Source organism: Meles meles, chromosome 6 (assembly GCF_922984935.1).
Source record: "Meles meles chromosome 6, mMelMel3.1 paternal haplotype, whole genome shotgun sequence".
NCBI lineage: Eukaryota > Metazoa > Chordata > Mammalia > Carnivora > Mustelidae > Meles > Meles meles.
Window position 1 is genome coordinate 57079859 of NC_060071.1, and position 13721 is coordinate 57093579.

At 38.8% G+C, this 13721-nt stretch overlaps 1 protein-coding gene across 5 annotated transcripts in view; it reads left to right on the forward strand.

The window, feature by feature from the left end:
- Positions 1-13721, forward strand: part of SLC12A6 (solute carrier family 12 member 6) — a 101903-nt gene that overhangs the window by 47692 nt on the left and 40490 nt on the right. For 4 of the 5 annotated variants that reach the window (XR_006818655.1, XM_046007954.1, XM_046007956.1 and 1 more), the window contains one exon: positions 2428-2472. The exons of the other annotated variant lie outside the window; for it this stretch is intronic. Coding sequence is in view for 3 of the 4 variants with exons in the window: in XM_046007954.1 (XP_045863910.1) it covers positions 2428-2472 (45 nt within the window). In the remaining variant the exon portion in view is untranslated. The remainder of the gene's footprint in view (positions 1-2427; positions 2473-13721) is intronic. 5 annotated transcript variants of the gene reach the window in all.

The following is a 13721-nucleotide window of genomic DNA, read 5'->3' on the forward strand; positions in this document are numbered from 1 at the left end:
CTACACTTCCTTCAATGCTATACCTGCTTCTCTATAATGATAGGGCCTAATTTATCCCTTGTGTGTATGTGTGTGTGTATGAGTGAGAGGGAGGGAGAGAGAGACAGATGAATCCAATACACTAACATACTATAGAACTGTTATTCCAACTTTGTCTTATGCACAAACACATACTGTTTATTTAAGTAAGAAATAAGAGTTTAAATTTAAAAACGAGGTATCCATTTGGTGGTATGTTGGGGAAAACATCTGAGAACATAAAAATTTAGAATATCTTTTTAAAAACCAAATTAAGGAAGAAAATCTAAAAATATATTTTAAAATGTTCACATAACATTTAAAACTTTAGTTGTATCAACCAGGTTTCTACCTTATTTCCTCCTTGATTAGAGTATGTAAAGTGTACTATAATATGTTCTGTAGATCAGAAACCAGAATTTGTTTAGTATTCTGATTGGTTCTTTTTATATGGGATGCTTAAAGTGTTAGATTTAATTAAATTATGTATAAAAACCGTTATTATAAACACTATTGGAAGTATTGTTTGAATTTTGTTTAAAACAATAATCCTAAATCTTTTTTGTGTCTGGAACCTCTTTGGCAGTCTGAAGTCTACAAATTCCTCTTCAGAGTAATGTTTTTAAATGTGTAAAGTATTACACATGCATATAAATATATATATATAGGATTAAAAAGAACCCTATTAAAATACAATTATCAAAATTATTAAGTTTGTGATCTAATAATATAAGTCCTTTTTTTTTAAGATGCTATTTATTTATTTGACAGAGAGATCACAAGTAGGCAGAGAGGCAGGCAGAGAGAGAGGAAGAAGCAGGCTCCCTGCCGAGCAGAGATCCCAATGCGGGTCTCGATCCCAGGACCCTGAGATCATGACCCGAGCCGAAGGCAGAGGCCCTAACTCACTGAGCCACCCAGGCACCCCTATAAGTGCTTTTTTATCAGTACATTGAAGAAGACCTAGCAGCCTTTTAATTACTACCATAATTTCAAAGTAGTATTGCACTTAAATGGTATTAAGAGAGATATATATATATAACAATTACAGTGTGATATGAAAAATTGTACTTATTGTTGACAAAGCACAGGTACTTTTCTGTAGTTTGTTTCTGATGTCATACTTGGAGAAAATACTAAACTTCAGTTACAGGTTAGTGAAAATAAAGTTGCAACCTTCTCCCCATTGTTCATAGACCCCCTTGTGTAAAATTACTTTTGTGGCCCAGACACATTCAGGGAAGCCAGATGTAATCCTCAGTATCTCAAGAGACTTAATCTTTGAGGAAACTGGAGCTCAAAGTCTTTTCCATATTTAGCCCTTAATGGTTTTCAAACCTTTAAAATGGGCTCCTGGGTGGCTCAGTGGGTTAAGCCTCTGCCTTCAGCTCAGGTCATGATCCCAGGGTCCTGGGATCGAGCCCCACATCGGGCTCTCTGCTCCGCGGGGAGTCTGCTTCCTCCTCTCTCTCTGCCTGCCTCTTTGCCTACTTGTGATCTCTGCCTGTCAAATAAATAAATAAAAAATCTTTAAAAAAAAAAATAACCATGTGTTTAGTTGTTAAATGATGATTGTCAATATCTCTTGCATTAGGAACTTGGCTTATTGCCACTAATTTTATTATAGATTAGAAGTAGTAGATATTTATAAAAGCCAGTTTAGTCATTTTATCTTGAAGTCGAATCAAAACATACCTGCTGGTAGTAATGAGTTATTTACTTTTGTCTTGACTTTGAGCTGCTATGGCCATATGTTTCTTTGGCATTAAAGAGAAAATGTAACCCATGTGGTAAAGCCCCAAATCATTCTACTTTATTGAACTTGTATTACTTGATCAAATTTGTGTGATTATCTTTTTAATTTACTTTTTTCTCAAAATTTCATTTAAATGCAATCGTACAAAATTTTTCCTGCTTATGGCTTATTTTCAAGGTTCATCCATGTTGTAGCATTTTCTTTTTATGACTGAATAATATCCCATTGTATGTATATACCGCATTATTGTTTATCCATTTATCTGTTGAAGGACACTTGGTTGTTTCCACCTTTTGGCTGTTGTAAATAATGCTACGATGTACATTGTCATACAAGTGTCTGTTTTCAGTTCTTTTGAGTATATGCCTGTTTTGAGTATATGTCCCTGTTTTCAGTTCTTTTGAGTATATGCCTAAGAGTGGAATTGCTGGGTCACATGGTAATTCTGTTGCTGAACTTTTCAAAAAAGCTGTGTGATTATTTTTTTTAATATTTTATTGTATTTATATTATCCTTTTATTAATGTTTTTGAGCATTTAAAAACGTTATTTTTTTTGCTTATTTCCTTCATTGACTTTTGTTGCTGATTTTTAAGAAATTATTTGTTTTTGTCATTCATTTTTTTCTTTTCTTTTCAATTGTTTGTTTTTCAGACCCGAGTCAGAACTCCATCACAGGGGAACACAGCCAGCTGTTAGGTATAGTATTACTGTGGGGATTGACTTTCACTAAAGTCACCCTTTTCCTGCCTATACTAACAGACATTACTCCCACTTCTAATTCTATTTTCTATCCTGTCCTTTTCTGCTTTCCACTCCTCAACTTTTTTTCCTGCTGTTTGCATTCCCAACTTGGTAAGTTTTAGGAAACTACTTCTGCAATTTATTATTAAGACCCAATGTAGTACATTTAAAAGTAATTTATAGAATCTTTTTATAAATAAAATCTGTAAGAATTAGAGCTTCTTTGTTCCAAGGTAGTTTTGTCAAGAAGATACTATAATACTTTATCATATCTTGGGCTTTGTAGCTACTTTGTCCTTTTTATTATTTTTCTTGATCTTTTAATCACCCTCATTTTTTAATTACTGAAAGTACTTCATGGATAGCAAGAGCTTAAGAAAGATGTAGAAGTTGATGTTCCAGTTCTTTATCTGTTAAGTAAGTGATGGAAATACATTTCTTAATTCTAGGGATCACATATTTTAAATTTCAGTAATTTAACAGGAATTGCACAACATCTCAGAACTTATAAATTTTAAAATATAGAAATAAAACATGCTCTGGTGAGGATTTCAGACAATACAAAAAGTATATGTAAGGAAAGTAAAGTCCTCTAAAGTATCTCTTCTCCCTACCACTTTACCTCACTAACTTGGGAATTCTTTTAGAAATTTTTATTTATACATTTTCTTATTATATATGACTATCTTCTTTTTTCCATCCATGGGGTTATACTCTGCATGCAGAAGGGGCATTGGTAGCTTGAAGTAAAATCTTGCCAGCTTTTGGGGCACCTGGATGGCTCAGTCGGTTAAGTGTCTGCCTTGGGCTCAAGTCATGATCCTGGGTCAGGGTCCTGGGATCGAGCCCTGAGTTGGTCTCCATGCTCATGGGGAGCCTGCTTCACCCTCTCACTCTGCCTCTCCGCACCCCCCTCTCCCCCCCGCTGGCTTGTGCTCTCTCTCACTTACTCCCTGTCTCTAAAATAAATAAAACCTTAAAAAAAAAAAAAAAGAATCTTGCCGGCTCTTTAAAAAATCTTGCTTAGGGGCACCTGGCTGGCTCAGTCAGTGGAGCATGTGACTCTTGATCTAGGAGTTCGAGTTTGAGCCCAACCTTAGATGTAGAGATTACTTAAAAACAAAATCTTGGGAAAAAAAATCTTGTTTAGCATAATTTGGCCTGGTAGGTTAGAAAGTGCTTCAGTTGCCTTGCCTGCTGAATGGAATTTATAATATTTTTCAGACCTTCTAAATGTTCTTCCTGTCAATAGGGCACAGTCATTTTAATGTATCTGTTGTTCCCACTGACTCATCAGATCTCTCATAAAACTCAGGTCAGGCTGAGCCTTTATATGGAAGAGTGAAACTGCTATTGTGGTGAAGAATTAAGTTGTGTACTTAAAATTTATGAACGTTTCTGTGTGTGTATTTGTATAATTTTTAATTTAAAACATTTTAGTAAGCAAGTAAGCAAATGAGCAGTGGGCCCTAGCATTTTTAAAACAATTTTTACCAAACATTTGAGGAAAAATAATTCCTCTTCTACAATTTCTCTAAGAGAACAGGAAAACAAACAGTCCCTACCTCAATTTGAGGATTGTGTAACTTTGATACCAAAACTTAGCAATGACAATATGAGACAAGTATAGGCCAGTTTTAGTTATGAATACAGATACAGATGTCCTAAATGAAATATATGCAATCTAAATCAAACAATACATATGTTTTAAATTACCCCTGTGACCAGTTTGGGTTTATGCTAGAAATACATGGTTGGGGCACTGGGTGGCTCAGTTGCTTAAGCAACTGCTTTCAGCTCAGGTCCTGATCCCAGATTCCTGGGATCAAGTCCACATTGGGCTTCCAGCTCCATGGGGAGTCTACTTCTCTTTCTGACCTTCTGCTTTGTCATGCTCTCTCTCATTCTCTCTCTCTCTCTCTCAAATAAATAAAAATAAAATCTTTTTTAAAAAGTTAAAGAAAAAAAAAGGAATACATGGTTGGTTTACCATTAAAAATCAATGTATGGGGGTGCCTGGGTGGCTCAGTGGGTTAAAGCCTCTTCTTTCAGCTCAGGTCATGATCCCAGGATTCTGGGATCGAGCCTCGCATCCCTACATCAGGCTCTCTGCTCAGCAGGGAGCTTGCTTCCCTTCTCTCTCTGCCTGTCTCTCAGCCTGCTTGTGATCTCTGTCAAATAAATAAATGAAATCTTAAAAAAAAAAAAATCAATGTATGTAATTCAGTATGTTAACCAAAGGAGATTAGGGGCACCTGGGTGCCTCAGTCAGTCAGTTAAGCTTCCGACTCTTGATTTTGGCTCCGGTTGTGATCTCAGGGTTGTGAGATAGAGTCCCGTATGGGGCTTGCACTGGGCATAGAGCCTGCTTAAGATTCTCTCTCTCCCTCTCCCCAACTCCCCCACCCCTTAAAAAAAAGGAGATTAAAGAATGAATCATCTTAACTGATGCAGGAAAAGAATTTCATTTGAAATCTATCCAATATTTAAATTCATGAGTTTGTATTGATACTTTAAAAAACTAATTGGTCACCATTGGACGATTCTAGTGAATTAATTCATTATTCCAAGAATTGGTTAATAAAAGGAAAGAATGAAGTATATATCTTACTTGACAATACCAACGGATAAGCAAATTGTATATTAGAGAAAGTATCTTTTTATAAAAGTATTTCAGGTAATAAATTAAGGAAAAATAATAGAAAAGAGTATCACCACTTGTAAACCTTATAAATTAATGGGTTTAGTCATTAATCACCAACAGTTGTTAGTATCTCAAAAATAAAGAAAATTAGATGGCTTATATCTCTCTCTTTTTTTTTTAAAGATTTTATTTATTTATTTGACAGAGAGAGACACAGTGGGAGAGGGAACACAAGCAGAGGGAGTGGGAGGAGGAGAAGCAGGCCTCCCACTAAACAGGGAGCCCAATGTGGGGCTCAATCCTAGGACCCTGGAATTGTGACCTGAGCCAAAGGCGCCTAAAGACTGAGCCACCCAGGCACCCGCAAATGACGTGTATCTCTTAGCAGAAGATCAAAATTCCACTGTGAAGGAGTTTTCCTACCTCTCCCCTAAAAGTACTGAATGTTGATAAGCCTCTAGACCTAAGTAGCAATAGATAGGAAATACAAAAAACAGTAACAACAATAAACAGTATTACGTGGATGTCATCATCAAAATCAGAAACTCTAGGGGCGCAAGGGTGGCTCAAGTCAGTTAAACATCTGCCTTTGGCTCAGGTCTTAATCTCAGAGTCCTGTGTTGGGCACCCTGCTTCTCCCTCCCTCTACCTCCTTTCCCCTGCTCATGTTCTCTCTCTCTCTCTCTCTCTCTCCAATAAATAAAATCTTTAAAAAAAATTAGAAACTCTGCTGAACATATGACCTGTTTTCTTCAAATAAATTATAGAGAAAAAGAGAATAAGCTAGTGATTTAAGAGATATAGCAATCAGTTATAATGTATGACTCTTGACTACTTATTCAAACACTGTAAAATCAAAAACATAATTTATAACATTTGAGACAACCTTTCATGTTCACACAGACCCAGACCTGTGCCAAGGGAAATTAAGTTCATTTACTGCTCTTGTTCTGCCTAGCTCAGACAAGCAAAGACCATTTGACAAGGTCAGAAGACTAAGGAAAGAATCTGAGATTGATTTATCTTAGCCCCAACTTGTAGTATAAGTGGCAAATTACAAAAACCACAATGTGGAGATAATATCACCACAACAATAAAGTTTTTATAAAGAATAAGACATTTGATACACCATTTTTCCTCTACAAAAGAAAATTGTGTGCCATAAAGGATGGAAATTTGAAATCTAATAGAATCAATGGCACTTGTATCAGTTTTTGTTTGAATTGTGCAGTGAAACACTGGTAAATTCCCAGTAGTGTTAGCATTATCTGGATAGTAAAATCAGGGTAAAAAAACCAACATGATGATCTGATGGACTATTTAATTCATAGCATTATTGAGAGCAGTTTCAGAAGGTGCCTTCCAATGGAATTCTCTCAGGATTCTGGATAATCCTAAAACAGCCCTAGGACATGGATTTGGTTCTTAGTTCCTGCACAGTAAAACTTACTTACTATTCAGAAACTCTAGAACTTCCATTCCATTTGAGATTTCCTGAGGTCACAGTAGTGACCCAGACTTCTGAAAGGCTCTACTATCTATCTATCTATCTATCTATTTATCTATTTTTTTTTTCTCATTTTATTTATTTTTTCAGCGTAACAGTATTCATTCTTTTTGCACAACACCCAGTGCTCCATGCAAAACGTGCCTTCTCCATTACCCACCACCTGTTCCCCCAACCTCCCACCCCTGACCCTTCAAAACCCTCAGGTTGCCCCAACCTCCCACCCCTGACCCTTCAAAACCCTCAGGTTGTTTTTCAGAGTCCATAGTCTCTTATGGTTCGCTTCCCCTCCCCAATGTCCATAGCCCGCTCCCCCTCCCCCAATCCCACCTCCCCGCAGCAACCCCCAGTTTGTTTTGTGAGATTAAGAGTCATTTATGGTTTGTCTCCCTCCCAATCCCATCTTGTTTCATTTATTCTTCTCCTATCTCCTACCCCCCCATGTTGCTTCTCCATGTCCTCATATCAGGGAGATCATATGATAGTTGTCTTTCTCCGATTGACTTATTTCACTAAGCATGATACGCTCTAGTTCCATCCACGTCGTCGCAAATGGCAAGATTTCATTTCTTTTGATGGCTGCATAGTATTCCATTGTGTATATATACCACATCTTCTTTATCCATTCATCTGTTGATGGACATCTAGGTTCTTTCCATAGTCTGGCTATTGTAGACATTGCTGCTATAAACATTCGGGTACACGTGCCCCTTCGGATCACTATGTTTGTATCTTTAGGGTAAATACCCAGTAGTGCAATTGCTGGGTCATAGGGTAGTTCTATTTTCAACATTTTGAGGAACCTCCATGCTGTTTTCCAGAGTGGTTGCACCAGCTTGCATTCCCACCAACAGTGGAGGAGGGTTCCCCTTTCTCCACATCCTCGCCAGCATCTGTCATTTCCTGACTTGTTCATTTTAGCCATTCTGACTGGTGTGAGGTGATATCTCATTGTGGTTTTGATTTGTATTTCCCTGATGGCGAGTGACGTGGAGCACTTTTTCATGTGTCTGTTGGCCATCTGGATGTCTTCTTTGCAGAAATGTCTGTTCATGTCCTCTGCCCATTTCTTGATTGGATTGTTTGTTCTTTGGGTGTTGAGTTTGCTAAGTTCCTTATAGATTTTGGATACTAGCCCTTTATCTGATATGTCGTTTGCAAATATCTTCTCCCATTCTGTCAGTTGTCTTTTGGTTTTGTTAACTGTTTCCTTTGCTGTGCAAAAGCTTTTGATCTTGATGAAATCCCAACAGTTCATTTTTGCCCTTGCTTCCCTTGCCTTTGCTGTTGTTCCTAGGAAGATGTTGCTACGGCTGAGGTCGAAGAGGTTGCTGCCTGCATTCTCCTCAAGGATTTTGATGGATTCCTTTCTCACATTGAGGTCCTTCATCCATTTGGAGTCTATTTTTGTGTGTGGTGTAAGGAAGTGGTCCAATTTCATTTTTCTGCATGTGGCTGTCCAATTTTCCCAGCACCATTTATTGAAGAGGCTGTCTTTTTTCCATTGGACATTCTTTCCTGCTTTGTCGAAGATTAGTTGACCATAGAGTTGAGGGTCTATTTCTGGGCTCTCTATTCTGTTCCACTGATCTATGTGTCTGTTTTTGTGCCAGTACCATGCTGTCTTGATGATGACAGCTTTGTAATAGAGCTTAAAGTCCGGAATTGTAATGCCACCAACTTTGGCTTTGTTCTTCAATATTCCTTTGGCTATTCGAGGTCTTTTCTGGTTCCATATAAATTTTAGGATTGTTTGTTCCATTTCTTTGAAAAAAATGGATGGTATTTTGATAGGGATTGCATTAAATGTGTAGATTGCTTTAGGTAGCATAGACATTTTCACAATATTTATTCTTCCAATCCAGGAGCATGGAACATTTTTCCATTTTTTTGTGTCTTCCTCAATTTCTTTCATGAGTACTTTATAATTTTCTGTGTATAGATTCTTAGTCTCTTTGGTTAGGTTTATTCCTAGGTATCTTATAGTTTTGGGTACAATTGTAAATGGGATTGACTCCTTAATTTCTCTTTCTTCAGTCTTGTTGTTGGTGTACAGAAATGCAACTGATTTCTGTGCATTGATTTTATATCCTGACACTTTACTGAATTCCTGAACAAGTTCTAGCAGTTTTGGAGTGGAGTCTTTTGGGTTTTCCACATATAGTATCATATCATCTGCGAAGAGTGATAGTTTGACTTCTTCTTTACCAATTTGGATGCCTTTAATTTCTTTTTGTTGTCTGATTGCTGAGGCTAGGACTTCTAGTACTATGTTGAATAGCAGTGGTGATAATGGACATCCCTGCCGTGTTCCTGACCTTAACGGAAAAGCTTTCAGTTTTTCTCCATTGAGAATGATATTTGCGGTGGGTTTTTCATAGATGGCTTTGATAATATTGAGGTATGTGCCCTCTATCCCTACACTTTGAAGAGTTTTGATCAGGAAGGGATGCTGTACTTTGTCAAATGCTTTTTCAGCATCTATTGAGAGTATCATATGGTTCTTGTTCTTTCTTTTATTAATGTGTTCTATCACATTGATTGATTTGCGGATGTTGAACCAACCCTGCAGCCCTGGAATAAATCCCACTTGATCGTGGTGAATAATCCTTTTAATGTACTGTTGAATCCTATTGGCTAGTATTTTGGCGAGAATTTTTGCATCTGTGTTCATCAAGGATATTGGTCTGTAGTTCTCTTTTTTGGTGGGATCCTTGTCTGGTTTTGGGATCAAGGTGATGCTGGCCTCATAAAATGAGTTTGGAAGTTTTCCTTCCATTTCTATTTTTTGGAACAGTTTCAGGAGAATAGGAATGAGTTCTTCTTTAAATGTTTGGTAGAATTCCCCTGGGAAGCCGTCTGGCCCTGGGCTTTTGTTTGTTTGGAGATTTTTGATGACTGTTTCAATCTCCTTACTGGTTATGGGCCTGTTCAGGTTTTCTATTTCTTCCTGGTTCAGTTGTGGTAGTTTATATGTCTCTAGGAAAGCATCCATTTCTTCCAGATTGTCCAATTTGTTGGCGTAGAGTTGCTCATAGTATGTTCTTATAATTGTCTGTATTTCTTTGGTGTTAGTTGTGATCTCTCCTCTTTCATTCATGATTTTATTGATTTGGGTCCTTTCTCTTTTCTTTTTGATGAGTCTGGCCAGGGGTTTATCAATCTTATTGATTCTTTCAAAGAACCAGCTCCTAGTTTCATTGATTTGCTCTATTGTTTTTTTGGTTTCTATTTCATTGATTTCTGCTCTGATCTTTATGATTTCTCTTCTCCTGCTGGGTTTAGGGTTTCTTTCTTGTTCTTTCTCCAGCTCCTTTACGTGTAGGGTTAGGTTGTGTACTTGAGACCTTTCTTGTTTCTTGAGAAAGGCTTGTACCGCTATATATTTTCCTCTCAGGACTGCCTTTGCTGTGTCCCACAGATTTTGAACTGTTGTGTTTTCATTATCATTTGTTTCCATGAATTTTTTCAATTCTTCTTTAATTTCCTGGTTAACCCATTCATTCTTTAGAAGGATGCTGTTTAGTCTCCATGTATTTGGGTTCTTTCCAGCTTTCCTCTTGTGATTGAGTTCTAGCTTCAGAGCATTGTGGTCTGAAAATATGCAGGGAATGATCCTAATCTTTTGATACCGGTTGAGACCTGATTTGTGACCCAGGATGTGATCTATTCTGGAGAAGGTTCCATGTGCACTAGAGAAGAATGTGTATTCTGTTGCTTTGGGATGAAATGTTCTGAATATATCTGTGATGTCCATCTGGTCCAGTGTGTCATTTAAGGCCTTTATTTCCTTGTTGATCTTTTGCTTGGATGATCTGTCCATTTCAGTGAGGGGAGTGTTCAAGTCCCCTACTATTATTGTATTATTATTGATGTGTTTCTTTGATTTTGTTATTAATTGGTTGATATAGTTGGCTGCTCCCACGTTAGGGGCATAGATATTTAAAATGGTTAGATCTTCTTGTTGGACAGACCCTTTGAGTAGGATATAGTGTCCTTCCTCATCTCTTATTATAGTCTTTGGCTTAAAATCTAATTGATCTGATATAAGGATTGCCACTCCAGCTTTCTTCTGATGCCCATTAGCATGGTAAATTGTTTTCCACCCCCTCACTTTAAATCTGGAGGTGTCTTCGCGTCTAAAATGAGTTTCTTGTAGGCAACATACTGATGGGTTTTGTTTTTTTATCCATTCTGATACCCTGTGTCTTTTGATTGGGGCATTTAGCCCATTAACATTCAGGGTAACTATTGAGAGATATGAATTTAGTGCCATTATTAGCCTGTAAGGTGACTGTTACTGTATATTGTCTCTGTACCTTTCTGATCTACTACTTTTAGGCTCTCTCTTTGCTTAGAGGACCCCTTTCAATATTTCCTGTAGAGCTGGTTTGGTGTTTGCAAATTCTTTCAGTTTTTGTTTGTCCTGGAAGCTTTTTATCTCTCCTTCTATTTTCAATGATAGCCTAGCTGGATAGAGTATTCTTGGCTGCATGTTTTTCTCGTTGAGTGCTCTGAATATATCATGCCAGCTCTTTCTGGCCTGCCAGGTCTCTGTGGATAAGTCTGCCGCCAATCTAATATTTTTACCATTGTATGTTACAGACTTCTTTTCTCGGGCTGCTTTCAGGATTTTCTCTTTGTCACTAAGACTTGTAAATTTTACTATTAGGTGACGGGGTGTGGACCTATTCTTGTTGACTTTGAGGGGGGTTCTCTGCATCTCCTGGATTTTGATGCTTGTTCCCTTTGCCATATTAGGGAAATTCTCTCCAATGATTCTCTCCAATAGACCTTCTGCTCCCCTCTCTGTTTCTTCTTCTTCTGGAATCCCAATTATTCTAATGTTGTTTCGTCTTATGGTGTCACTTATCTCTCGAATCCTCCCCTCATGGTCCAGTAGCTGTTTGTCCCTCTTTTGCTCGGCTTCCTTATTCTCTGTCATTTGGTCTTCTATATCACTAATTCTTTCTTCTGCCTCATTTATCCTAGCAGTGAGAGCCTCCATTTTTGATTGCACCTCATTAATAGCTTTTTTGATTTCAACTTGGTTAGATTTTAGTTCTTTAATTTCTCCAGAAAGGGCTTTAATATCTCCAGAGAGGGTTTCTCTAATATCTTCCATGCCTTTTTCGAGCCCGGCTAGAATGTTCAGAATCGTCATTCTGAACTCTTGATCTGACATATTACCCATGTCTGTGTTGATTAGGTCTCTAGCCTTCGGTACTGTCTCTTGTTCTTTTGTTTGTGGTGATTTTTTCCGCCTTGTCATTTTGTCCAGATAAGAGGATATGAAGGAGCAAATAAACTACTAAAAGGGTGGCAAAGACCCCGGAAAAATGCGCTGTAACCAAATGAGAAGAGACCCCAAATTGTGGGGGGGAGAAAGGGGATAAAACAGCTTCTGAAAAAAAAAGAAAAAGAAAAAAAAAAAAAGAAAGAAAAAAATTTAAAAAATAAAACAAATAAAAAAATACAAAAAAGAAAGAAAAAATATATATATTTAGATGAACTAGTCAAAAAATGTTAAAAAAGAAAAGGGTAAAAGTTTTAAAAAATTTAGCAGAAGAAGAAAAAAGAAAAAAGAAAAAAAAATTGAAAAAAGAAAAAAAAATTGAAAAAAGAAAAAAAAATTGAAGTAGCCGCAAGACTAAAGAATCATGGGGAGAAAGCCATGAGTTCCGTGCTTTGCTTTCTCCTCCTCTGGAATTGCTCTGCTGTCTTAGGAATTGAATCTGCTTTCTCCTTGATAGATGAAATTCGTTCTGGCTGGATATTTTGTTGATCTTCTGGGGGAGGGGCCTGTTGTAGTGACTCTCAAGTGTCTTTGCCCGAGGCGGGATTGCACCGCCCTTACCGGCGGCCGGACTAAGTAATCGGCTCGGGTTCGCTTTTGGGAGCTTCTGTTCCCTGAACGCTTTCCGTAGAGTTCCGGAGGACGGGAATGAAAATGGCGGCCTCCCAGTCTCCGGCCCGGAGGAGCCGAGAGCCTGGGGCCCCACTCCTCAGTGCGCCCCCAGAGGACAGCACCCAATCACTCCCGTATCCCCAGCCTCTAGCCGCGCTCCGAGCTCACCCAGCCCGCGACCAGTTCAAGGTAACCCCGAGCTGAGAGTTCAGTCCTCGGCTCTGTCTTGGCAGCCGGCTTCTCCGTTCTAATAGCTGCGAGCTCTCCGACACTCCGACACCCCCGATCCTTCTGTGACCCTGCGGGGCCTGGGGCCACGCTGGCCCCGCGTGGGCTTCACCCCGGTTTAGCCCCTGGAGCAATGTCCCTCAGTGGAACAGACTTTTAAAAGTCCTGATTTTGTGCTCCGTTCCTCCGCCGCTTGCCGGGAGCCGGCCCCTCCCCCCGCGGTCTATCTTCCCGTCGTTTTAGATTCACTTCTCCGCCAGTCCTACCTTTCAGAAAGTGGTTGATTTTCTGTTTCTAGAGTTGCTGTTCTTCTTCTCTTCGCTCTCCCGTTGGATTTGTAGGTGTTTGCAATGTTTAGATAAGCTATCGAGCTGATCTCCTGCTACCTGATGTAGTCTCAGGCTGCTACTTCTCCGCCATCTTGACTCCTCCCCTATTTATCTATTTTAATTTTTTTAGAGAGAAAGAGCATGTGAATGGCGGGGTAGAGGGAGAGGGAGAATCTTAAGCAGGCTCCATGCTCAGCACAGAGCCCAACCAAGGGCTTGATCTCACAACCCTGAGATCATGATCTGAGCCAAAATCAAGAGTCAAACACTTAACCAACTGAGCTACCCAGGTAGGTATCCCTCCCCCCTCCTTTTTTTTTTTTTTAAGGCTGTACTTTTGAAGCAGTGTAATCTCCCACCAAGAAACTGAGATTGACAATGGATCCATGCCTTTCAGTTAACCACTCCTGATGAGAACTTTGTTTCTCGCCTGGAAAGCCTTGCTCTTTCATGATTGACCAGGAACTCTGTGGGACCCTCACATTTGCAACACCACCACATGTAGACCCTGATAAGACTATCTTAGAGGCATCATTGGTCTCAAATGTAGGCAAAGTCTCCAGGAGTATTCTTCTACCCACCCCCCCC